The following is a 23,839-nucleotide window of genomic DNA, read 5'->3' on the forward strand; positions in this document are numbered from 1 at the left end:
AAAATTTCTTCAATTCCTAGCTTCATCCTTGCAACCTTCCCTCAATATCAGTAACCTAAGAAGCTGTAATCCTGCTTTTCCAGAACTAGAATATGCAAGGGATGACCCATTTCTAGGTCTTCGAGAACTAGTGGCTGGTAGTACATGCAAACACCTTGCTGAGGCAAACCTTGCGACTGAATAAATGCTGTAATTCCACTTTTAGATTCCTTTTCCCAAAAATCTCATAGGAACCATCTGCAAAAATATTGATGATATGGGTCAAGTCAGCAAAGAAGAACAGAGACAGTGGTGGTGCTACTCAACAGGGTACACAGAAATGACAGCAAGATAAAATAGAGATTGCATTTTTTTTTCACAGCACAGTGCAAGAGGCGACTTGTCCTTAGGTATCACAAGTCCAGAAAGAAGCAGGAATGCACTAACGCAGATGGAGATATGACAAGATGTCTTGTGCCAACACAAAGTTAACCACAGCGATACATAAGGATTTTGTTGTGAACACAAAATTTACAGCACAAGCTTCCAAGAAGTGTGGGGTTACTACAGTGAGGAGCAGGGTGCCCAGAGGACATGGGAGGGTTATTAGACTGACAGCAGTTTGCTTGAAATTACCTTTTGAAAGCTTTAGAAACATTTGCATTATGGGGTTTTTTTTTTTGTGTTAAATACATAAAATAGGCAAGCTGACTTGGCACAGTATCAGAGGCAATCTGAACAACAAATGATGTTTGGTAAACCAAAGTTGATATGTAAATTGAAACCTACTTTTGGGGGTGAAAGTTTAAATTACTTGTATATATGTTAGAAATATCACATTTGGACTACTGTGCTTCTGGTGGGTTTGCCCTTAGTGGTTATTGTGAAAACTTCAGTTTGTTCAAAATGTGGGAGCTAGAACAGTGTTTGGACAATGAAGGAGAACCCTAATAGAAGTGATGCTGTCTAGGCTACACTGGTTGCCAGGAGAAGTGCATAGAAAATTTAAGAATCTATTTTTTGACTTAAAGGTGCTGAGAGGTGCAGTGCCAGCTTATCTGAGGGATAAGGTGCAATAATACCAACCTAGTAGAAGCTTGAGGTCAAGCCAGGGAGCCTGATTCCCTCATCTAAGGAGATACTTGGGAAACAGATAAGATAGGAAAATTAGTTTCTTATCTGATAATTTTCGTTCCTGTAGTACCACGGATCAGTCCAGATTCCTGGGTTTTGCCTCCCCCTTTAGCAGATGGAGACAGAGAAGTTTTCAAAACAAAACTCCGCCTTATATAGGATGGTGCCACCTACAGTCCGGCAGTATTACTCAGTCAAAGCAGAATGGCTCTCAAAAAACCACCATAACTATGTACAATAACCCTTCAACAAGAAAAAGAAATAACCGGTTCACTTAACCCTCCTAGGAACTGAACCTGTAGAACCACTTGAGGACGGTCAATCCAATTTCTGCAGATCTGAAAACAAATCAATCAGTAACTGAGTGGACTCTCCCTTACTTCCATGCGTTCCCTGGGCGGGACCTCTGGACTGATCCGTGGTACTACAGGAACGAAAATTATCAGGTAAGAAACTAATTTTCTTTTCCCGGTACATATCCGGATCAGTCCAGACTCCTGGGATGTACCAGAGCTTTAATACCTGGGATGAGATCTGGAGAAGCCCGCTCTAAGCACGGCTTCTCCAAAGCCTCTTTCACCCGGTGCCTGAACATCCAGTCTGTGGTGTCTGGCAAATGTATGCAAAGACTTCCAAGTCACTGCCCTGCAGATCTCTTGCGGTGAGACCATTTGACACTCCGCCCAAGAAGCCGCCTGCGAATGGGTAGAATGAGCCCAAATGGTACAGGCTTACCATGCAGCAAATACGCCGAGCCTATAGCCTCTTTCAACCAGCGCAAAATCGTAGCTTTAGATGCCATATTTCCTCGTTTCGGACCAGCCCACAGCACAAAAAGATGATCCGTCACACGAAACGCTTTAGTAATTTCCAGATAATGCAACAAAGCCCAACGAATATCCAGCTTCCGTAAGTCTTTAGACATAGGGTCTGACCGGTCCAAAAACGGGAAACGACGGAAGCTCCACTGACTGATTCACGTGAAAAGCAGACACCACCTTCGGAAGAAAGGAAGGAAGCTCCACTGACTGATTCACATGAAAAGCAGACACCACCTTCGGAAGAAAGGAAGGAAGCTCCATAAGGATACAACAGAATCTGAAATTCTCAGAAACTGCTCCCTACAGGATAGAGTCTGGAGCTCCGATATCCTGCAAGCAGATATGATAGGGATAAGGAAAATCACCTTTAAGGTGAGATCCTTTATTGTAGCCGTTTTCAGAGGCTCAAAGGTCGCCATACACAGAGCTGAGAGAACCAAGTTCAGATTCTAAGAAGGACAAGGGTGCCTGATTGGGTACATAAATGCTTTTCCCCCTTTAGGAAACGAGCCACATCGGGGTGAGCAGCCAACACCACGCCTTGAATGGAACCGCACAAACAACCAAGAACTTCCACCTGAACCCTCAGGGAACTATACGATAAGCCCTTGGCGAGTCCGGATTGTAAGAAACCTAAAATATCCGACATTGAAGATCGAGTAGGAACAATCGCCTGGTCCACGCACCAAGATTCAAAGATTCTCCACACACGCACATACGCGAGGTTGGTGGATGTCTTGTGAGACCGGAGAAGTGTTGCCACCACAGCGTTCGAATACCTTTGACTCCTCAGGCGGCGCCTCTCAAAAGCCATGCCACTAGACAAAAGCGATCGACCTCTTCCAAACACATGGGCCCTTGATGGAGAAGGTCCGGGAGCAGTGGTAACCGCAGGGGACCCGCCACTGCCAGATTGACCAGGTTCACAAACCAAGGCCGTCTCGGCCACTCTGGAGCTACGAGGATGACTTCTGCTGGGTGTAACTCCACTCTCCTGAGCACTTTACCTATCAGCGGCCCAGGAGGGAAGACAAACAGCAGCATGTCGATCAGCCAGGGCAGCACCAGGGCATCTACCCCTTCTGCTCCTGTTTCTCTGCGGCGACCGAAGAAGCGCGGAGCCTTGGCTTTCTGAAACGTTGCCATGAGATCCAGGCGGGGTATGCCCCACGTGTCACATATGAGCTGGAAAGCTTCATCTGCGAGCTCCCCTTCCCCGAGATTGAGGGGGTGCCGACTGATAAAGTCCGCTTGAACGTTGTCGACTCCTGCTATGGGAGATGCTGCAATACTTACTAAATGCTTCTCCACCCAGCTAATCAGCTGCCAGGCTTCCGTGGCCACTGGCTGGCTCTTGGTTCCCCCTTGGCGATTGATTTAAGCCACCGTGGTCGCACTGATAGAAAGAATTCTGACTGACTTCCCCTGGAGGAGAGGGCAGAACACTTGCAACGCTAACCACACTGCCCTGGTTTCTAGACAATTGATCGACCACTGAGATTCTTCCTGGGACAATTGTCCCTGCACCAACTTCCTCAGGCAAACTGCTCCCCAACTGGAGAGGCTGGCGTCCATGGTCACCACTGTCCATTCTGGCACCTCCCGGGGAACTCCTCGGGATAAGTTGTCTGAGATAAGCCACTAATCGAGACTGGAGCGCGCCGTATCCATAAGAGGGAGAGGTAAATGAAACTGTTCGGAGGCTGGATTCCAATGCAAAAGCAATGCTGATTGTAAAGGACACATATCAGCAAAGGCCCAGTGCACCAGCTCCATGGTGGAAATCATGGAGCCGAGAACCTGCAAATATTTCTGCACTCTGGGGAGACGGTTGGCCAATAAGTCCCGCACTTTTCCTTGTAGCTTTACAATTCGTCCGAGGTAAGAAACACTCTCCCCTGTTAAGTGTCGAATAGAACTCCTAAAAACTTCAAAGACTTGGTGGGCACCAGTTGGCTCTTGGCTAAGTTGATCACTCAACCCAGTGATCGCAGGAGTTGAAGCACTTTGCGAACTGCCAACTGGCCAAGCGACTCCGACTTTGCCCGAATTAGCCAGTCGTCCAGGTATGGATGCACCAGGAATCTCTGCGCAGATGAGCCGCCACCACAACCATTACCTTGGTAAACGTTCTGGATGCGGTGGTAAGACCGAAGGGCAAAGCTCGAAGCTGAAAATGATGACCCATAACAGAGAACCTTAGAAAAATCTGGTGGTCGGCCCGAATGCCTATGTGAAGATACGCTTCTGTTAGGTCCAGTGATGCCAGAAACTCTCCTTTTCTTACCAAGACAATGACTGACCGTAACGTCTCCATGCAAAAACATGGCACCCTGAGGCAGCGGTTTACGTGCTTCAAAATCCAGAATGGGTCAGAAGGACCCTTCTTTTTTGGGGTCTACGAAGTAAATGGAATAACGCCCTTTTCGCTGCTCCACCTAAGGAACCAGGTTGATGGCGCCGAGCTGCAGAAGGTGTTGCAAGGTATCTTGTACTGCCTGTTGTTTCTCTTTGTAACCACATGGGGAGACTAGAAACCGCTCTGGAAGGCGGTGTGCAAAATCTAAAGCGTAGCCTTGATTTATCACAGTAAGGACCCACTGGTCCGATGTCACCTTGACCCATTCCTTGTAAAACATGGACAATCTGTCCCTGACAACTGGAACCGAGGAATGGGTCGGCGTCCCTTCATTGGGAAGACTTGGCCCCAGATGCGGATTGGATAGCCCCGGTTCTGCCAAAGCATCGGCCACGAAAGGGCTGAGACCAGGACTGTTGGCGACCGGACGCGTGCCGAAAGGAAGAAGCTGGAGCACTGGATGGATGAAATCTCCGATTCCCTCTGAATCGAGACCCTGAAGAAAAGAAGCTTCTTGACTTGGGCCTATCCTCTGGCAGTCAGTGAACCTTGTTCTCCCCCAGGGATTGAATCATATCCTCGAGGTCCTTGCCAAAAAGCAATTTACCCTAGAAAGGAAACAACCCCAACTGAGCCTTGGAGGAAATATCCGCCAACCAGTTTCTTAACCACAGGAGCCGTCGAGCCAAGACTGCCGACACCATGGATCTGGCCGAAGTCTGTAACAGATCATAAAGTGCATCCGCACTATAAGCGATCGAAGCTTCCAGAAGCCCTGCTTGCTGTGTTTCTGCATCGGAAAGACCAGCATTAGCCTGTAACTGCTGAACCCAGCGAAGGCCCGCTCGCAAGGCAAAATTGCTGCACATAGCTGCCTGCACTCCCAGTGTAGAGACTTCAAAAGTTTTCTTGAGCTGCAGCTCCAAATTTCTATCCTGCAGGTCCTTCAGGGCTGTAGCACCCGTAACCAGGATTGTGGTCTTTTTGGTGACTGCGGACACCACCGCGTCCACCTTGGGCACCTGCAGTATGTCAACTGCTTCCTCCGGAAGAGGATATAGCTTATCCATAGCCTTGCTAACTTTCAATCCCAGATCTGGGGTATCCCATTCTCTACATAGCAAGTCCGTGGCAGAAAAATGAAAAGTAAAAGAAGTAGCCAAGCCCCTCAGACCCAGCAACACTGGGTCCATGGCCCCTAGCCTGGACTCCTTTGGCGGCCCATCCATGCCTAGCTCTCTGAGTATGGCAGGGATAAGCGGAGCCAACTCCTCCTTCCTAAACAGAGGGACCTTAGGGTCGTCTCCTTCCACAATGTGAGAGCCTCATGCTGGATCCTGTGGATGTTGATCAGGGTCTGTATCCACCCCCATCTGAGGCTTGCCCTGCAGGTCCTGGTCCCCTGGGTCCGTATCCTGACCCGTGGAATCAGTATTGGTTTGATGAGCCCCTGTACGCAAAGGAAAATTAGTTCTTACCTGATAATTTTCGTTCCTGTAGTACCACGGATCAGTCCAGACCATGGGTTAAGCCCCCGTTCCAGCAGGTGGAGACAGACCAGAATTCTGAGGCTGCCCATATAAGGACAGAACCTACCCAGGAACCCTCAGTATAACTATTGTCAAAGCAGAAAAGGAATAAGATCAAGCAAGTACCAGGATAAATAATAAATATAATTTAAAAAACAGGATAACAATTGAATGAACTGTGTGACTAAACGCTCTTGTATAACTACCCCTGATCATCGCAAAGATGCTTCCGGTGCCTAAACAGTAAATCCCAGAAAAAAACGATGCAGGAGACAAAATAGAGAAAAAAACCTGTAAGAAGGCAAGAAAAATACAAAAAATTCGAGCGGACAGAATGAGAACGGGCGGGTGTCTGGACTGATCCGTGGTACTACAGGAACGAAAATTATCAGGTAAGAACTAAATTTCCTTTCCCTGTACGTACCCGGATCAGTCCAGACCATGGGATGTCCCAAAGCTTCCCTATAGAGGGTGGGACCCAGATAGTCCCGCTCGAAGAACCTGTCGACCAAAGGAACCAAAGGCTGGAGCCTGAACATCGAGTCAGTAGTGACGAGCAAACGTATGAAGAGATTTCCATGTGGCCGCCCTACATATTTCTTGCGGCGACACTGATTGAGACTCCGCCCAAGAAGTCGCTTGAGAACGTAAGGAATGAGCTTTAAGGCCTTCAGGAACCGGTCGGCCCTTGCAAATGTAGGCTGAAGAAATCGCCTCCTTCAACCAGCGAGCAATCGTAACCTTAGAAGCTTGCTTCCCCTTGTTGGGACCACTCCACAGAACAAAAAGATGATCGGAAACTCGAAATTCATTAGTGACCTCAAGATAATGCAACAAGACTCGCTTGACGTCAAGACGATGGAGATCACTATTACCAGAAGCCGCTAGATCCTCTGGTGAAAAAGCAGGGAATTCAATGGACTGGTTAACATGAAGAGATGACACAACCTTAGGTAAGAAAGAAGGTACGGTCCTTAGGGAAACACCCGAGTCCGAAAAACGTAAGAAGGGGTCCCTACAGGAAAGAGCTTGAAGCTCAGACACTCTCCTGGCGGAAGAGATAGCAACCAGGAAAACAGTCTTGAGAGTCAAGTCTTTGAGAGTGGCACGACGAAGGGGCTCAAAAGGAGCCGAACAGAGAGCTCGAAGCACCAAATTCAAACTCCACGAAGGACAAATAGACCGAACAGGAGGCTTTAAATGCTTAGCGCCTCTAAGAAAACGCATGACATCCGGATGAGAGGCGACCGGCCGACCCTCAATGGTGCCCAGGAGAGAACCAAGGGCCGGAGACCTGAACGCGTAGAGAGCTAACTGAAAGACCTTTGGAGAGACCACGGTGAAGAAAAGAAAGTAAAACCGCAACAGAAGGCGAGCAAGCAGAAACACCCAACTCTTCACAAACATTCTCAAAAACCTTCCAGACTCTCATATAAGTAAGAGAAGTAGATTGTTTGCGGGCCCTGAAAAGGGTGGCAATAACTTCATCTTTATAACCTCTGCGCCTTAAACGTCTCCGTTCAAAAGCCATGCCGCTAGACAGAAGCGATCCGCCTGGTCGGAAAATACGGGACCCTGTCGCAGAAGATGGGGCAGATGACCAAGACGAAGAGGTCCGTCAGCCGAGAGATTCTCCAGATCCGCGAACCACGGCCGTCGGGGCCACTCGGGAGCCACGAGAATGACCGGACCGCGATGGAGTTCTATTCTTTGAAGAACTTTCCCCACTAACGGCCACAGGGGGAACACATAGAGAAGGACATTGAAGGGCCAGGGAAGAACCAGCGCGTCCACCCCTTCTGAACAATGCTCCCTCCATCGGCTGAAGAACCGGGGAGCCTTGGCGTTGGCTAGAGTCGCCATGAGATCCAGGTGAGGGGGACCCCACCTGTGCACGATTAAGTCCATCGCCTCGAGTGACAGCTCCCACTCGCCGGGGTCGAGATGTTGACGACTGAGAAAGTCGGCTTGAATATTCTCCTTGCCTGCTATGTGGGAAGCTGCCAGTCGATCAAAGTGCTTCTCGGCCCAAAGAAAAAGTTTGCTGGTCTCTAACGCCATTAGACGACTTCGAGTTCCCCCCTGTCAATTTATGTAAGCTACCGTGGTGGAATTGTCTGATAGGACTCGGACAGCTTTGTGACGGATCAGAGGAAGAAAGAACTTGAGGGCTAGAAAAACCGCTCGGGCTTCTAGACGATTGATGTGCCATCGAGATTGGGAAAGGGACCAAAAACCTTGTGTCGTTTGAGATTGACAGACTGCACCCCAGCCGGAGAGACTGGCATCTGTCGTTACTATGACCCAGGAAGGAGTCAGAAGAGGCATTCCCCGGAGAAGATGGGCCGGGGAAAACCACCACTGAATGCTGGCGATGATAGAGTCGGAGAGAGGAAGAATCTCCTGGTACTGTTCGGAAACCGGCTTCCAACAGGACAATAATGCTTTCTGTAAAGGACGTATATGAGCAAACGCCCAGGGAACGAGATCGATCGTGGAGGCCATGGTCCCTAGAATCTGGAGGTAATCCCACACCGTGGGAAGAGGGAGAGAGACAAACATGTTCAACTGATCTATCAGATTGATTGTCCTCGAGTCTGAAAGAAAAACCTTCCCGATCCGAGTGTTGAAACGAGTGCCTAAGAATTCCAGCTCTTGCGAGGGCTGGAGGGAGCTTTTGGAGAAATTGATTATCCAACCGAGAGATGTGAGAAGTGCCAAAACTCTGTCCACTGCAAGCGTGCAGAGAGAGACAGATTTGGCCCTTATCAACCAATCGTCCAGATAAGGATGGACTAGAATCCCCTCCCGGCGAAGAGCTGCTGCAACAACTACCATGATCTTGGTAAAAGTGCGGGGAGCAGTAGCGAGACCGAACGGGAGGGCCCGAAACTGAAAGTGTTGACCTAGGATCTGAAAACGAAGGAATTTCTGATGTTCCTGGAGAATGGGGATGTGAAAATAAGCCTCTTTCAGATCTAGGGAAGCCAAAAATTCTCCGGGACGAACCACTGCGATTTCCGCCCGCAGGGTTTCCATTTTGAAACGGGGAACCCTGAGGGCCTGATTCACCCTTTTGAGATCCAGAATGGGACAGAAAGAATCGTCCTTTTTGGGAACAACGAAGTAAATTGAATATTGGCCAGCGCCCCTTTCGTGAACCGGAACTGGAATAATTGCCCCCAGCTCCTGAAGATTCAGCAGGGTGTGGCAAACTGCTGGTCGCTTGGAATGGCCGCAAGGGGAAACGATGTAGAGATCCGGAAGGTGTCTGGCAAAATCTAATGCGTAACTGTGCTTTATCACATCGAGGACCCATAGGTCGGAAGTTATTTTGGCCCACTCCTCGAGAAACATGGAAAGACGCCCACCTAAGTTTCGAGCGGAGGAATGGACCGGCCGTATCTCATTAAGGAGCTGACTTAGAGGAGGTGGGCTGCTGACGGCCGTTTCGGAAGCCTCGATGGCCGCGAAAGGAATGGGACCAAGACTGCGACCTGGATATCCCCCCACCCCTGGGAAAAGATCCACGGGCTCTGCTAACATAACGGCGATTCCCCCTAAAGCGAGAACGAGTCGGGAAGAAGGACTTTGACTGTTTGGGATGGTCCTCTGGCAGCTTATGAACCTTGTTTTCCCCCAGGGACTGAATAAGCTGTTCTAGGTCCTCACCAAAAAGCAACTTACCCTTAAAAGGAAGATTGCCCAACCGAGCTTTAGAAGAAGCATCAGCAGACCAATTGCGCAACCAGAGAAGATGTCTGGCAGATACCGCAGAAACCATAGCTTTAGCTTGAGCCCGAAGCAAATCATATAGTGCATCCGCACCATATGCCATGGCACCCTCCAAATGCTCAGCTTGCTCAGCCTCTGCAGGCAGGAGGTCCTGGGTGCTGAGTAATTGTTGCATCCACCTAAGACTTGCCCGCTGCATGAGACTGCTGCAAATTGTCGCCCGGACACCCAGAGCTAAGACCTCAAAAATACGTTTTAAGTAAAATTCAAGTTTATGGTCCTGTACATCCCATAAGGCTGTGGCACCCACCACCGGGATGGTAGTGTGCTTTGTCACCGCGGTGACAGAAGAATCCACTTTGGGAATTTTTAACATGTCCAGGCAGTCCTCAGGGAGTGGGTAAAGTTTATCCATAGCTCTCCCAACACGGAGACCCGTCTCCGGAGATTCCCATTCCCTGAGGAGGAGCAAGCGATGCATAGGATGAAAAGGGAAAGTACGCGGTAAGGCCCTAAGTCCCGCCAGGACTGGGTCCGCGTTTGGCGTCATCGCTGCAGCCACAGAATCATCTGGGGGGGCATCAATTCCCAGTTCTTCCAGAACGAAGGGAATAAGAGGCTCCAACTCTTCCCGCCGGAATAAACGGAGAACACACGGATCACCACCCTCTAAGGGGGGGGGGAGTGGATTCATCCTCATCATCCCCAACATCAGGCGGGACCAAGGCAGGCGGGGGAGGAGGGTCCGCCGTGGGAGGGGGGGGCTCCAGGGACCAAACGAACCCTAACAGGACCCTGAGGGTCAGAACCAGCCTCGGGGGAAGGCCTTGGAAATTTAGGAGGGATTGGAGTGGGGGGGTCCACCTCCCTTTGCAGGCTGGCCAGATAAGACTCATGCATTAAAAGGATAAATTCTGAAGAAAAACGGGCCCGGGCTGAATTTTTTTCGGGGGGGGGGGGTGTCAGAGGAAGCACCCCGGGAGTGAAACGAAGAAATTAAGTCTCCTGCCCCCGGAGAAGCAGGAAGAGAAACATCTGAAAAATTCAAAATGGCCGCCACAGCCGCGCAGTCCTGGAACTGAATCGGCTTTGCCGCACGTCGGGGAGTCCTTCCCCGGGGTTGAGATGAAGGCAATTCAAAAGAGGAGCCTTCACCCCCAGAAAGGCAAATGGAACAAACACCTTCGCGGGAGAGTCGGGAGGCCGACTCTCCACAGGCAACACAGCACAGTGGCCGGGGCATGAGGAGGAGCAGCGATGTAATTAGAAACAGCTGAGCTGGGAGCCCCAGAGGAGAAAGGCGGGAGATTGAACTCCGCACTCTCCTCACAAAATTCAAAACTGCTGCAATTAATTAGTTTTGGGTTTTTTTTTTGAGAAACAGTATCGAAGAAAAAGGTCTCTGGGTTTTTTATTATTATTTTTTTTTTTCAAAGGAGATAATATATCTGAAACACAGAGTCAGGGGAATGAAACTCGTCCCTGAAGCACAACCGAGGAATGGACCTCTCGGGGCTCAGCAGCAGGTAAGTGGGGAGAGGGACTGGCACCACCAGTATCACCCATACAGGTCACCGGGAAGGGAACCTAGGCTGATAAATATCAAGGGGCAAAACCCCCCTAGGAACCCCAAGAGCGAGGGAGACAAAAATGTCTACCTTGAACACAGAACATAAGAGAAAAAAATTCAGTTTGATCAAAAAATTTATTTATTCTTTTTTTAATAAAACAAACTATAAAGGTACTTGCGTGAGCTTGCCCTTAAGAAAGTAGAAAGAACCCAGGAGGCAAGCTAAAACAGGGAACCAAGGGTGAGGTGTTCCACCTGCTGGAGACAGTTGAATACTGAGGGTTCCTGGGTAGGTTCTGTCCTTATATGGGCAGCCTCAGAATTCTGGTCTGTCTCCACCTGCTGGAACGGGGGCTTAACCCATGGTCTGGACTGATCCGGGTACGTACAGGAAAGAGCACTTAGCTTTGGAGGACCCAGGGACTCCCTTAGATTTAGACCACTTTCGAGAAAGAGACTTAAGACCACTAGAGGACGTTTTACCCCCAGCCTGCAGTTTCCCTTCCCTCCTGGCTTTAAAAGCCTTATGGAGAAATAAAATAAACTCAGAGGAGAAGGAGGCGTCAGAAGCCCCCCTCGGGGCTATCCTCCATTGCAGGTAAGAGAGACTGTAAAGGTTCGCTCCCTCCAGGAAACCCTGGCTGAGGAGAGAGAGAAGGCGGGAGAATCCCCTCCCCCATAGCTGCACGAGTCGCTGATCTAAAAGACTCCAAAATAGCCTCCGTTCCTGCGCTCAGCAGGAACAGATCTGCCTCAGCTGATCTCGGTGCAGCTAACATTGAAGGAGCTCGGGCAGCCTTGCCTTTAACCATTTTTGCGGCCCCGGAGAATCTCTACCCCCCAGGAAGACACGCCAAGCACAGCCCCTCCCGAGAAAGACGTGCACGGGCCAAGCCACATGCGAGGCACGAGACGAGCGCGGCAGCAGGCCTGAGAAAGCTAAAATTCAATTCTGTAAAAAAATAGAAAAATAATTGCAGTCCGCCCAAGCGCCGTGTCAGGGAGGGAAGAGAGCCGCAGCACCGGTGACACTGACAGAAAATGAAAGAAAATCAAAACCTTTTTTTTTTTTTTAAGGACTTGCCCGGCAGTGGTCCATGGTCCTGATCCGGCAGGGTGGAGTGAAGCAGGCTCCCCGGTGTCACACCCAGAGCTGCTAGCTTGGAACAAGAGGGCCCTCGAACCTGTAATGCAGCTGCCTCAACAACCAGCGGGGGATGGTCCCCTCAGGACCTTACAAACCCCCTGGGAGGCTCAGGACAGAAACTGCTCCTTTTTTTTTTTTTTTTAATCAAAGTAAAAATGTTTTACCGACCGAAAACTCTCTAAAACTCACAGAACTCACTACTCTAACTCCACTAAGCAATCAGCACAGACTGTAGGGCTTGCACCTCCACCATCTGCTGGAGACAGAGAAATACTGCCGGACTGTAGGTGGCACCATCCTATATAATGCTGAGTTTTGTTTTGAAAACTTCTCTGTCTCCATCTGCTGGGGGGGGGGGGGGGGGGGGGGCAAAACCCAGGAGTCTGGACTGATCCGGGTACATACAGGGAATATACATTTTTTCTGGTGTTTCTCCTACTCTATGGAACAGTTTACCTTTACAGATTTGTCAGGAAGCAGATTATTTAAAATTTCACAAACAGCTAAAAATGTGTCTTTTCCCTTGAGGAAGGGAATAGAGGATAACGTATGACATCATTTTGGATTCTGAAATAGTACCTTAAGATACTGTCTGCTATTCAGAAATGTGCTTATTTTAAATTGTATAATTTTATTATATGTGTTTGATTTTATAATGATGTTTTGCATGATTGTATTTTGTCTATACACTGCTTTGATTGGTCTGAAGACCGGAAGGCGGTATATAAACATTTTAACTAAATAAAACCTGCTCGGAAGAAATCCACCAGGTATATAGCAAATTAACAGAATTTATTGGTGGACCTGGCAGTCCAAAGAGTTACCAGGTGGTGTTCTAAGGAAAGGCATTTTGTCCAGGAGACATCAGTGCAGCCATGTGTCCAGCTGCTCTCCCACCCCAGTGCCAGTCACTGCCTTGATACTGTCCCCAGCAGCCAGCTCTGCCTTGCACGACAGCCCACCTGATTGCCTGTAAAGTGAAGCCGCTCCTTCTCAAGCAGTTTCATTTTCTATTGGAAGGGAAAAGATGAGGACAGTTACCTCACACACACACACAGAGAACCCTGCAGAACTGGACAGAGAGGAGGGCCAGGCGTTCTGCTTCCTGAAATGGCTCGAGCAACCTCCCCCACCCAACTTTAAGCTTTTCCGAACCAATCAAATTAGCCTACTGCCCCTCCCCAGCCTCCTTTAGAAAGATGTCAATATGTCCCTAGGGCTCACACACAGACTTGGGAGCTAGAGAGAAGTTTCAGCTGGATTCCCACAAATCTGACTGCTTGAAGTGCAAAAGGCATAGCGCCTGCCATGCAGAGAAAGTCAGAGCTCTGCAGCCGGGGCCAGCCAGGGCCTATGGATGTGGCAGAGGCAGCACTCACCCCCCTCCCTCCCTCCCTTGGGGAAAGGAACGCTTGAGCTCTCGCTCAGCAGTGACACCTAACAGTCAGACTCAGGAATCAGGATATTATATATGCAGGAGCGAGTCTGGTGTACGAGCCCTGGTTGAAGATCACGGCCACGCAGACTTAAGTGACGAAAAGAGACATAAGCATAGGACAGAAATTCCTGGGTAGTTGCAAATGAAGGCTCATAGTGCCGGATCCCAGCCTGGAAGGATAAAGGAGTAGAAGCAAGCTAGAGAGCCCCTCCCCTACAAACAAAGAAAACAATGAGTTAATTCCCCAGGAAAAACCAGTGTTGCTCACTCAGATGTTCAGACGTTCATGCCAATTGCATGTTAAAACAATTAGGAGCCCTTAAAAAAAATAAAACAAATTATAAACTTTCCTGGTTCCCTTTCTTCATTTTTAAAGCATATTTTTCTCTGTAGTGAATGTAGTGCTCCTGACAGCACTGGAAACCAAAGTTCGCCATTGTATCCCACTGAACAAAAAGGGCAGGGTTGGTGGCAGCGCAAGCTTCCTCATACTGCCCTAAGATTCTCTTTAGATCTGCTCCCCGTCACCGACAGCCTCTGTATCTATGCAGTCTTTGTTCCTTCTGCTGAGATTCCCATCACTAGTGCCAGTGAGGGCCTGATTGTGCTGCTGGCTTATTGATATCAGCACCTTCTCACTGGGAACTGGATTGAGATCAACAACTCATTTCAAACTGGGCAGCCTTTATTAAACCCTAGGGTACCACCCTAGGGACCTGGGCCCAAGTCCCTTGAGCAAACAGATCTGCCAGACTAAACTTCATGGATGTGGCCTGGAATGCTGGGGTAGAAATCCTTGCTTCAAAGAACTTTTCTAGCAAGAAAATGGATAACTTAAAGAAAGAGTATTTGTCATGAGAGCTTTGAAATAATAGTTTTAAAAAAAGAAATAAATAAAATCTAGAAAAAAAAAAGATTTCAGATTATTGTAAAAGGGATATTGTCAGGGTAGAGACATCTATTTACAGCTGCAGTACAGCAACAAAAGTCTCTAGCTTGAAACAGTCGGCTGTGGCTTGTTCAAGACAAACCAGTTACATTACTTCATCCTGCATATCTTTGCTTAGAGGAGAAAGAAAAAAACTAAACAGAAGATTCAAGCCAAGGAATAAAACACAAAGGTCCTTCCTTCTTCCTCAGATATTAACTCAGTTTTCCCAAATGTTTCATTTGTATCCCAGCACCGCGGCTGGCTCATACTCTCCTCTGCGGTGCAGTGCCATGATATGCAGGCCGAAGTACTAACACCTGACTGTGAACAAATGCCAGCCATTGCCATCAGAACAGAGTATGCAGTGCCTCCAATTTCCTATCAAACCAAAAATGCAGGGTACCACTAAAACAGCCTAAAAAAACTAAATTGTTTTTTCATTATCCCTGCTGTAATCTCTTCAATTTAAAAACATAATACTTATTTTATAGCGCTACTGGATGTACACAGCAAATGTTGCTTACCTGTAACAGGTGTTCTCACAGGACAGCAGGATGTTAGTCCTCACATATGGGTGACATCACAGGATGGAGCCCAATCACGGAAAACTTCTGTCAAAGTTTCCAGAACTTTGACTGGCCCCTACTGGGCATGCCCAGCATGGCACTAACCCTGCAGCCAGCATGGGTCCCCCTTCAGTCTTGTTTAAAAGCTACAGGAGTACCGAAAATAAAATAATAAAACATTACGAACCCAACACCGCAGGGCGGCGGGTGGGTTTCGTGAGGACTAACATCCTGCTGTCCTGTGAGAACACCTGTTACAGGTAAGCAACATTTGCTTTCTCACAGGACAAACAGGATGGTAGTCCTCACATATGGGTGAGTACTGAGCTGAGGATGTCCGAACATGCATCAAATGTACCCAAAGGCGTGCAACAGGCACAACAACTGGGGTGGAATTTGGTAGAGGGCATCCTGAACCCCACCGGGCAGGCGGAAGGGTGTTGGTACGTCATGTTGTAAACAGGTTACGAAGGAAAGACTGGCCGAAGATGGAATCTTGTCTTCCGGCTTCGTCCAAGCAATAGTAGGCTGCAAAGGTGTGGAGAGAACTCCAGGTGGCAGCCCTGCAAATATCAGGAAGCGGCACCGATCGTAGGTGTGTTACTGAAGTCGCCATGGCCCTCACAGAGTGTGCTTTAATACGGTCTTGAAATGGAATGCCCACTTGCTGATAGCAAAAGGATATGCAGTCCGCCAACCAGGAGGAGAGAGTCTGCTTACCCACAATCTTCCCTAACTTGTTAGGGTGGAAAGAGACAAACAACTGAGTGCTTTCCCTGTGGGGAGCTGTACGGTCTAGGCAGAAAGCTAGAGCCCGTTTACAGTCAAGGGTATGCAGAGCCTGTTCTCCTCGATTGGAATGGGGCCTGGGAAAGAAGGTAGGTAGTATAATGGATTGATTAATGTGAAACTCCGATACTACCTTAGGCAAGAACTTAGGGTGAGTGCGGAGTATCGCCCAGTCCTGCAGAAGTTTAGTGTAAGGCGGAGAGATAACTAGGGCCTGTAATTCACTAACTCTGCGAGCTGAAGTGATTGCCAGAAGGAAAATCACTTTTCATGTGAGATAGCGAAGATCACAGGAGTGAAGAGGCTCAAATGGTGATTTCATGAGCTGACCCAAAACCAGGTTGAGGTCCCAAGAAGGGGCCGGAGGACGCAGTAGAGGCTTGAGGTGAAGCAAGCCTTTCAGAAAACGTGTTACAAGGGATTGTACTGATATAGGAATATCCCCAATACCTTTATGGAAGGCGGCTACTGCACTGACATGCATTCTGATGAAAGTAGTATTTAGATCTGACTCTGATAAATGCCAGAGATAATCCAAAAACTTCATGATTGGACAGGAAAAGGGGTCAGGGACTGAGAAGAGCACCATGACGTGAACGTTTTCCATTTGTAAGAGTAAGCTTTTCTCGTGGAAGGCTTCCGTGAAGCAGTCAAAACACGGGAAACTGGTTCAGAAAGGTTAAGTGGCTGAAAGATTAACCATTCAACATCCATGCCGTCAGGGACAAGGCGTGAAGATTGGGATGGCGGAGGCACCCATCGTTTTGAGTGATCAGAAGCGGGTCCTTTCCCAAGGGAATGCGCCTGCGAATGGAGAGATCCTGCAGTATTGGAAACCACACTTGGTGTGGCCAATGAGGTGCTATCAGGATCATGGTTCCCTTGTCCTGACGTAACTTCACGAGAGTCTTCGAGAGAAGAGGAAGTGGAGGGAATGCATAGAGTAGACCGGTTGCCCACGAAAGGGAGAATGCGTTTCTGGGCTGAGAGTGTTTGCTGGAATGAGAGAGCAGAAGTTCTCTACTTTGCAGTTTTGAGGAGACGCAAAGAGGTCTATCTGAGGATATCCCCATTGTTGGAAGATGGCGTTCGCCACCGAGGAGTTGAGAGACCACTCGTGCGGTTGAAAGATGCGACTCTGCTTCTCTGCCAACACATTGTCCACTCCCGGCAAGTAGGTGGCCCTGAGGTACATCGAATGGGAGAGAGCTTCCACCCAAATATATGCAGCTTCCTGACACAGAAGGAAGGAGCCTGTGCCTCCCTGTTTGTTGATGTACCACATGGCCACCTGGTTGTCCGTCTGGATCAGGATAACTTGATTTAAGAGGCAATCCTGAAATGCCCTGAGAGCATATCTGATTGCTCAAAGCTCCAGGAAATGTATTTGATGTTTGGCTTCCTCTGGAGACCAAGAGCATTTTGTCTGCAGATCGGCCACATGGGCTCCCCATCAGAGGTTGGAAGCATCGGTGGTGAGAATTAAATGAGGGTTTGGAACCTGAAATGGCAAGCTGTGGAGGAGATTGATCTGATTTTTCCACCAGGCTAGAGACTGACGGAGTGAGTCGGTTACGTGGATAATGGTCGACAGGGGCTGAATGCTTTGAGTCCATTGAGACCTTAGAGTCCACTGCATGACTCTCATGGCCAAACGGGCCATTGGTGTGACCTGAACTGAGGACGCCATGTGTCCCAGGAGGATGAGAAATTGGTGTGCAGTCGCGGAGTGCTGAGACTGCAGCTGGTGTGCAAGAGACACGAGAGTGAGAGCTCGCTGTCGAGGCAGAAAAGCCTTTGCCTGCAAGGTGTCCACGTCTGCCCCAATGAACAACAAGGTTTGAGATGGGACTAAATAGGATTTGTCGTAATTGACGAGAAATCCTAATGAAATTAGAGTGTGTAAGGTTAGACTGAAGGACGACAGAGCAGCTTGCTGAGTGGGAGCCCTGATTAACCAGTCGTCTAGATAGGGGTAGATGTGAACACCTTGAGTCCTGAGGAAGGCTACAACTACTACGAGGCATTTTGTGAAGACTCGTGGCACAGATGCTAGGCCGAATGGAAGCACTCGGTATTGATAGTGCTTGGGGCCTACTAGAAACCTCAGGTATTTGCGATGAGATGGATTTATCGCAATATGAGTGTATGCGTCCTGGAGGTCCAGAGAGCAGAGCCAGTCTCCTCTTTGCAGAAGAGGAAGAGGCGAGCCTAAGGTTACCATCTTGAACTTCTCTCGCTGGAGATACTTGTTTAGGGCCCGTAGGTCCAGAATAGGACGAACGTCTCCCGATTTTTTGGGGATTAGAAAGTACTGGGAATAGAACCCTAGGCCATGCTGAGAGTAGGGTACTGGTTCTATTGCCTTGGAATGGAGGAGGAGGGAGACCTTGTGATAAATTGTGATAAATTGCAGGAAGACCTTGTGAGACTGGAAAATTGGGCATCCAAATGGCAGATGAAATTTAATGTGGATAAGTGCAAGGTGATGCATATAGGGAAAAATAACCCATGCTATAATTACACAATGTTGGGTTCCATATTAGGTGCTACAACCCAAGAAAGAGATCTAGGTGTCATAGTGGATAACACATTGAAATCGTTGGTACAGTGTGCTGCGGCAGTCAAAAAAGCAAACAGAATGTTGGGAATTATTAGAAAGGGAATGGTGAATAAAACGGAAAATGTCATAATGCCTCTGTATCGCTCCATGGTGAGACCGCACCTTGAATACTGTGTACAATTCTGGTCGCTGCATCTCAAAAAAGATATAATTGCGATGGAGAAGGTACAGAGAAGGGCTACCAAAATGATAAGAGGAATGGAACAACTCCCCTATGAGGAAAGACTAAAGAGGTTAGGACTTTTCAGCTTGGAGAAGAGACGACTGAGGGGGGATATGATAGAGGTGTTTAAAATCATGAGAGGTCTAGAACGGGTAGATGTGAATCGGTTATTTACTCTTTCAGATAGTAGAAAGACCAGGGGGCACTCCATGAAGTTAGCATGGGGCACATTTAAAACTACGGAGAAAGTTCTTTTTTACTCAACGCACAATTAAACTCTGGAATTTGTTGCCAGAGGATGTGGTTAGTGCAGTTAGTATAGCTGTGTTTAAAAAAAGGATTGGATGAGTTCTTGGAGGAGAAGTCCATTACCTGCTATTAAGTTCACTTAGAGAATAGCCACTGCCATTAGCAATGGTAATATGGAATAGACTTAGTTTTTGGGTACTTGCCAGGTTCTTATGGCCTGGATTGGCCACTGTTGGAAACAGGATGCTGAGCTTGATGGACCCTTGGTCTGACCCAGTATGGCATTTTCTTATGTTCTTATGTTCCTGTTCCAGAAGGATGGAGTGATCGGATGTTCTCCACGTTGGTAGAGGTGGGGAGTCCAGTGGAATGTAGAGAAAGTTCAGATGGTAACCGTGAGCAATTATTGCCAGTACCAATTGGTCTGAGGTGATTGAGTGCCATATGTTGTGGAAGTGGCACAATCAACCTCCCACTGGTATGTGAGGCAGTGGAATCTGGCTGCTGCTCTCTAGGTGGAAGTCAAAAACCTGAAGCAGGCCCTGGTTGAGGAGCTGCTTGTGGTTTTTGTTTACATGTTTGACGAGACTGTGCTTTTTGAAAAGGTCTCATGGCACGAGATCTGGTTGGTGGTGGGTAGGACTTCTTAGGGCGAAAGAATGACTTTTTAGAGTCCTTTCTGAAAGGCTGTTTAGAAGAATAGTCAGAAGGCATCAGAGAGAGCTGTCTTAGGGTCTCATGATGGTCCTTAAGTTCCGCTACCGTCCGTTGAATCTGTTTGCCAAACAGATTATCTCCTACACAAGGCAGGTCAGATAACCTGTCTTGTACCTCAGGGCAAAGGTCAGAAGACTTGAGCCAGGCCCACCTTCTTGCCGAAATAGCAGCTTCAGATACCCTAGTAGCAGTATCAAAGATATCATAAGATGATCTGATCTCATGCTTGCCTACCTCAAAACCCTTGTTTACTAGGGTTTGGAGCTGATCTTGAAATTGCTGAGGCAGGAAGTCCATCAAGTCTTGTAGCTGCCTAAAACCGACCCTGTTATATTGGGTCAAATAGAGCTGATAAGCGGCAATTCGGGAGATGAGCATTGATCCTTGGAAGACTCGGTGACCATTGGCATCTAGAAACTTCTGTTCCTTGCCAGGGAAAAGAAGTGTGAGGCTTTGACCTCTTTGCTCTCTTCTGTGCAGATTCTACCACTACAGATTGGTGATCCAATTGTGGTTTGTGAAAGCCCGGAGCTGACTGCACCAAATAGGTAGTGTCAGCTTTTCTGTGGACTGGAACAATGGAGCCAGGATGTTCCCAGTTCTTCTTCAGGAGATCCAGAAGAACCTGGTGAATAGGGATGGAGGTTATTACCTAGGGAGCATCCAGGAATTGGAGCAACTCCATCATCTGATGCCTATCATCCTGTTCAGTCTGTAACTGGAAGGGAACCAATTCAGACATTTCCTTCACAAAATTTATAAAGGAAAGGTCCTCTGGAGGAGAACGCTTTCTACTTTCAGTGGGTGAAGGTGGTAAAGGCAAATCATCGGTGGCTGGTGAGGAATCATCAGTCCAGGTATCATAGGGATCAGCACCTGCCCCTCTAGGATGTAGAGGGGGACGGGATGGTGGGATACCTGAAGGTCCTGGTCTAGGCTCCGAAGGAATCGAAGGAATAATCGGAGGCACCGATGAAGGCACTGGCGCAGGCATTGAGGGCATCGATGGATGGCTCAGTGGCGCTGATGGGCGTATCGGCACCAATGGACATATCTGTGGTGATGGACGTATCGGCATCGATGGCTGAGGCAGAAATCCCGAAGGAGGGATGTGAAACGGTGTTTCTCCTCCCAATGACAGAATAAGCGGGGAGGGCACCGGCGCCATCGGTAACCCAGGGTCCATCGGTGGAAAAGCGGCAATGAACGCTTCCATCCTGGAGAGCAGTGGTGCCAACGCTGCTGGAATCGGGTCGGTGATCGGTTCGCAGTCGGTACCGGTGTCTGAGGAACCTGGAGTCGTTGCATCGCCTTGTCGATGGCCTCCTGAACCATCTGGTCCAGTTCTTCTCGGAGACCTGGAGCAAGCAGCCCTGGCTCCGGAACAGAAGAAGGAGGCAGAGGCATAGCCGGAGGGACCACCGTTAAAGGTGGAGTCACAGATCCCGATGCCCTATCAGGGGAGGGATGCCTCGGTGACCCGAACGCCGAAAAGGTCGGTGCCTTTTCTGGACAGGGTTTCTTCGACGGCGGCTCGGACGATGGCGAGGTCGATGATTTTGCTCCCTCGATGGTCCGAGACTTTCTATGCCAGTGGCGATGTTTGTCTCTACGATCCCCTCGGTCCTGAAGAGGAGTAGAGGGTGTCGAAGGCCGAGATGTTGTCGATGCCGGACGGTCACCGGCCGGTGGACGATGCTGGCGCGAAGTTGACGGTGCTGGTTCTGACGACGTCAATGCAATAGACGGAGTCGGGGTTTGAGCACGGAAGAGAAGTTCCATTTTCTCCATTCTGGCTTTGCGACCTTTTGGTGTCATTAGGGCCCATTTGGTGCAGGTCAAGACATTGTGCTCTCATCCAAGACACATTACACAGACTTTATGGTGGTCTGTGATGGACATGGTGCGATTACACCAGGGCACCGACGGAACCCCGACGCCATGGAAAAAAATTGAGCCGCGGTACGGGCGACGGCCAATAGGCCGCAAGGGCCAAACTCTACAGTAATCGACGGAAAAACGGTTAAAAATTTACCGGAGTACCGCGGCTTGAAAAGGTTAGAGGAGGGACCCCTGTGGGGCAAATTAACTTTTAGTAATTCCGTGAGGAAAATTCCTGTCAGGAATCTCTGCAGAGCTCCTTAACCACGAGGCTACTGCTGTATGGAAAAAAGAAGACTGAAGGGGGACCCCTGCTGGCTGCAGGGTTAGTGCCATGCTGGGCATGCCCAGTAGGGGCCAGTCAAAGTTCTGGAAACTTTGACAGAAGTTTTCCGTGATTGGGCTCCATCCTGTGATGTCACCCATATGTGAGGACTACCATCCTGCTTGTCCTGTGAGAAGCCTCTTTACAATGGCGATAAATATTCAGGTACAACTCCCCTTGCAGTCTAAGAGGCCAATGCAATAAGGTGCACTTGGCAGAACATACAGTTTAACCTGCTGTGTGCACGCTTTTTGTGTGCAAACTTTACAGGTACCTGAGGCAATAAGGGATAAAGTGACTTGCCCAAGGTCACAAGGAGTGTCAGTGGGGGAAGTGGCATATGAGCCCTGGCTTCCTCATTTCTTAGCCCATTAGGCCCCTCCTCCTCCCAAAAACTTCAGAGTTGGGCCCCTCCTATTAAGGCGCCCCCCACCCCCACCCCAAGGGCTTTAACCTAACAAAAAATGCCCTGCCTGAGGTAATTTTTTACGTAAATAAAGTAAACCTGGCATCAGTTATGTTGTTTCTAGTTTAATGCTACTGTTTAGAAACAGCTTGCTGCTGGGGTCATCGTTACCATTTCCTGCCAGAACTCATGGCATGCTGGGTATGAAAAGATCAGCAGCTCCACAATGCAGAAGTCACTTTACTGGCACTTCAGCAGCTAAAACATGTGCTAGGAATTGTCTTTATGCATGCAACTAGTTATTTGATTACTAAGAGAATCAAGCTTGCTTACAATCCTGATCACAAGATTTTAACATCTGTTGTAACTCTCTACGCTGGCCTTAATGGACTAATTATAAATGGTTGATAAACATCTAGAAGACCTCTGAGTGAGGCCAGGTGCCGGGGAGTTTGTGTTTACAATCACGACTCCGCTCTGTGAATGCAGAATATTGATGGATTATTATATTTCAGATTAAAGAGGAGCCTTGTAAAATACAAGCTGCTTAAAAATGAGAACATCTTACAGCTCCAATACATCAGAGCACACAGGCAATCCTTATTCTGTTACATCACAGGCAATCCTATGAAATGCAGAGAGCTGCTGAGGATAGGGAATCCTTGGCAGTGATTTTAGCCTCTATATTGACGATAACCAACAGGCTAAATCTAACTTCATTCCTTTAGTCAACACCACGTTTCTACCTGAAATTTCTCCCATACAAAACAAACAGGCTCTGGGTCTCTTTCTTGCGGGCAGTCTCACCTCGATGGCTAGGTAAGCCTCACGGAACATCTCTCGGCTGCTGATGCTGCAGTAAATGCAACCCATGGTCATGAAGAGACAGAAAGAGAAGAAGTAGCGATGGTTGTAGTGTCCCACGCAGTTGTTCAGCCAGGCTATCTCGAAGGGTTAAAGGCATATTAACAGTTCTGCAAGGAAAGTTAGGACCACCCAAGACAAGGAGATGAAAGAAAAAAAAACCACTTTTAAAAAAAAGGTTTACTCTACCAAAAGAATGGTATTCTCTTTGCAGTCCCTTCTCCCCTTTGAGAGAAAACTACAGAAGGAAGGGGGAAGGGGGGGGGGGGGGGGGAGTGAAGGCAGAGCAAAGATCAGCACTGACATATCCCAAAGTCTGAATCTCACCAACAGATCACACGAAGGGTAAGATGTGCCAGTATCAGCTAAGGACAATTTAAAGGGTCAAAAATCCTTTTATGTGCTGTTTCATTTTGTTAAAAACATTTAAAGTGATAATGAAGAGAATTTTACTTTTAAATAGGTATCAAAATGAAAAAGTTATGGGAATGGTGGTTCGCCACCTCTTAATTCTTGGGGACAGCAACATGAAACAGACTTTCATATTGAGATTTACTGGGTACTTCCAGGTGACCTGTGGCCACTGTTGGATAAAGGGTGCTAGGTTTGATGG

At 48.4% G+C, this 23,839-nt stretch overlaps 1 protein-coding gene across 3 annotated transcripts in view; it reads right to left on the minus strand.

Moving 5' to 3' along the window:
• Window positions 1-23,839, minus strand: part of ZDHHC16 (zinc finger DHHC-type containing 16) — a 150,098-nt gene that overhangs the window by 16,056 nt on the left and 110,203 nt on the right. For 2 of the 3 annotated variants that reach the window (XM_029610163.1, XM_029610164.1), the window contains exons 7-8: window positions 23,170-23,303; window positions 13,237-13,284 (exon numbers count right to left, since the gene is read on the minus strand). In XM_029610163.1, the coding sequence (XP_029466023.1) occupies window positions 13,237-13,284; window positions 23,170-23,303 (182 nt within the window). The remainder of the gene's footprint in view (window positions 1-13,236; window positions 13,285-23,169; window positions 23,304-23,839) is intronic. The other variant, XM_029610165.1, reaches the window with a different exon arrangement.

The sequence above is a fragment of the Rhinatrema bivittatum genome, chromosome 7, assembly GCF_901001135.1.
Source record: "Rhinatrema bivittatum chromosome 7, aRhiBiv1.1, whole genome shotgun sequence".
NCBI classification, from domain to species: domain Eukaryota; kingdom Metazoa; phylum Chordata; class Amphibia; order Gymnophiona; family Rhinatrematidae; genus Rhinatrema; species Rhinatrema bivittatum.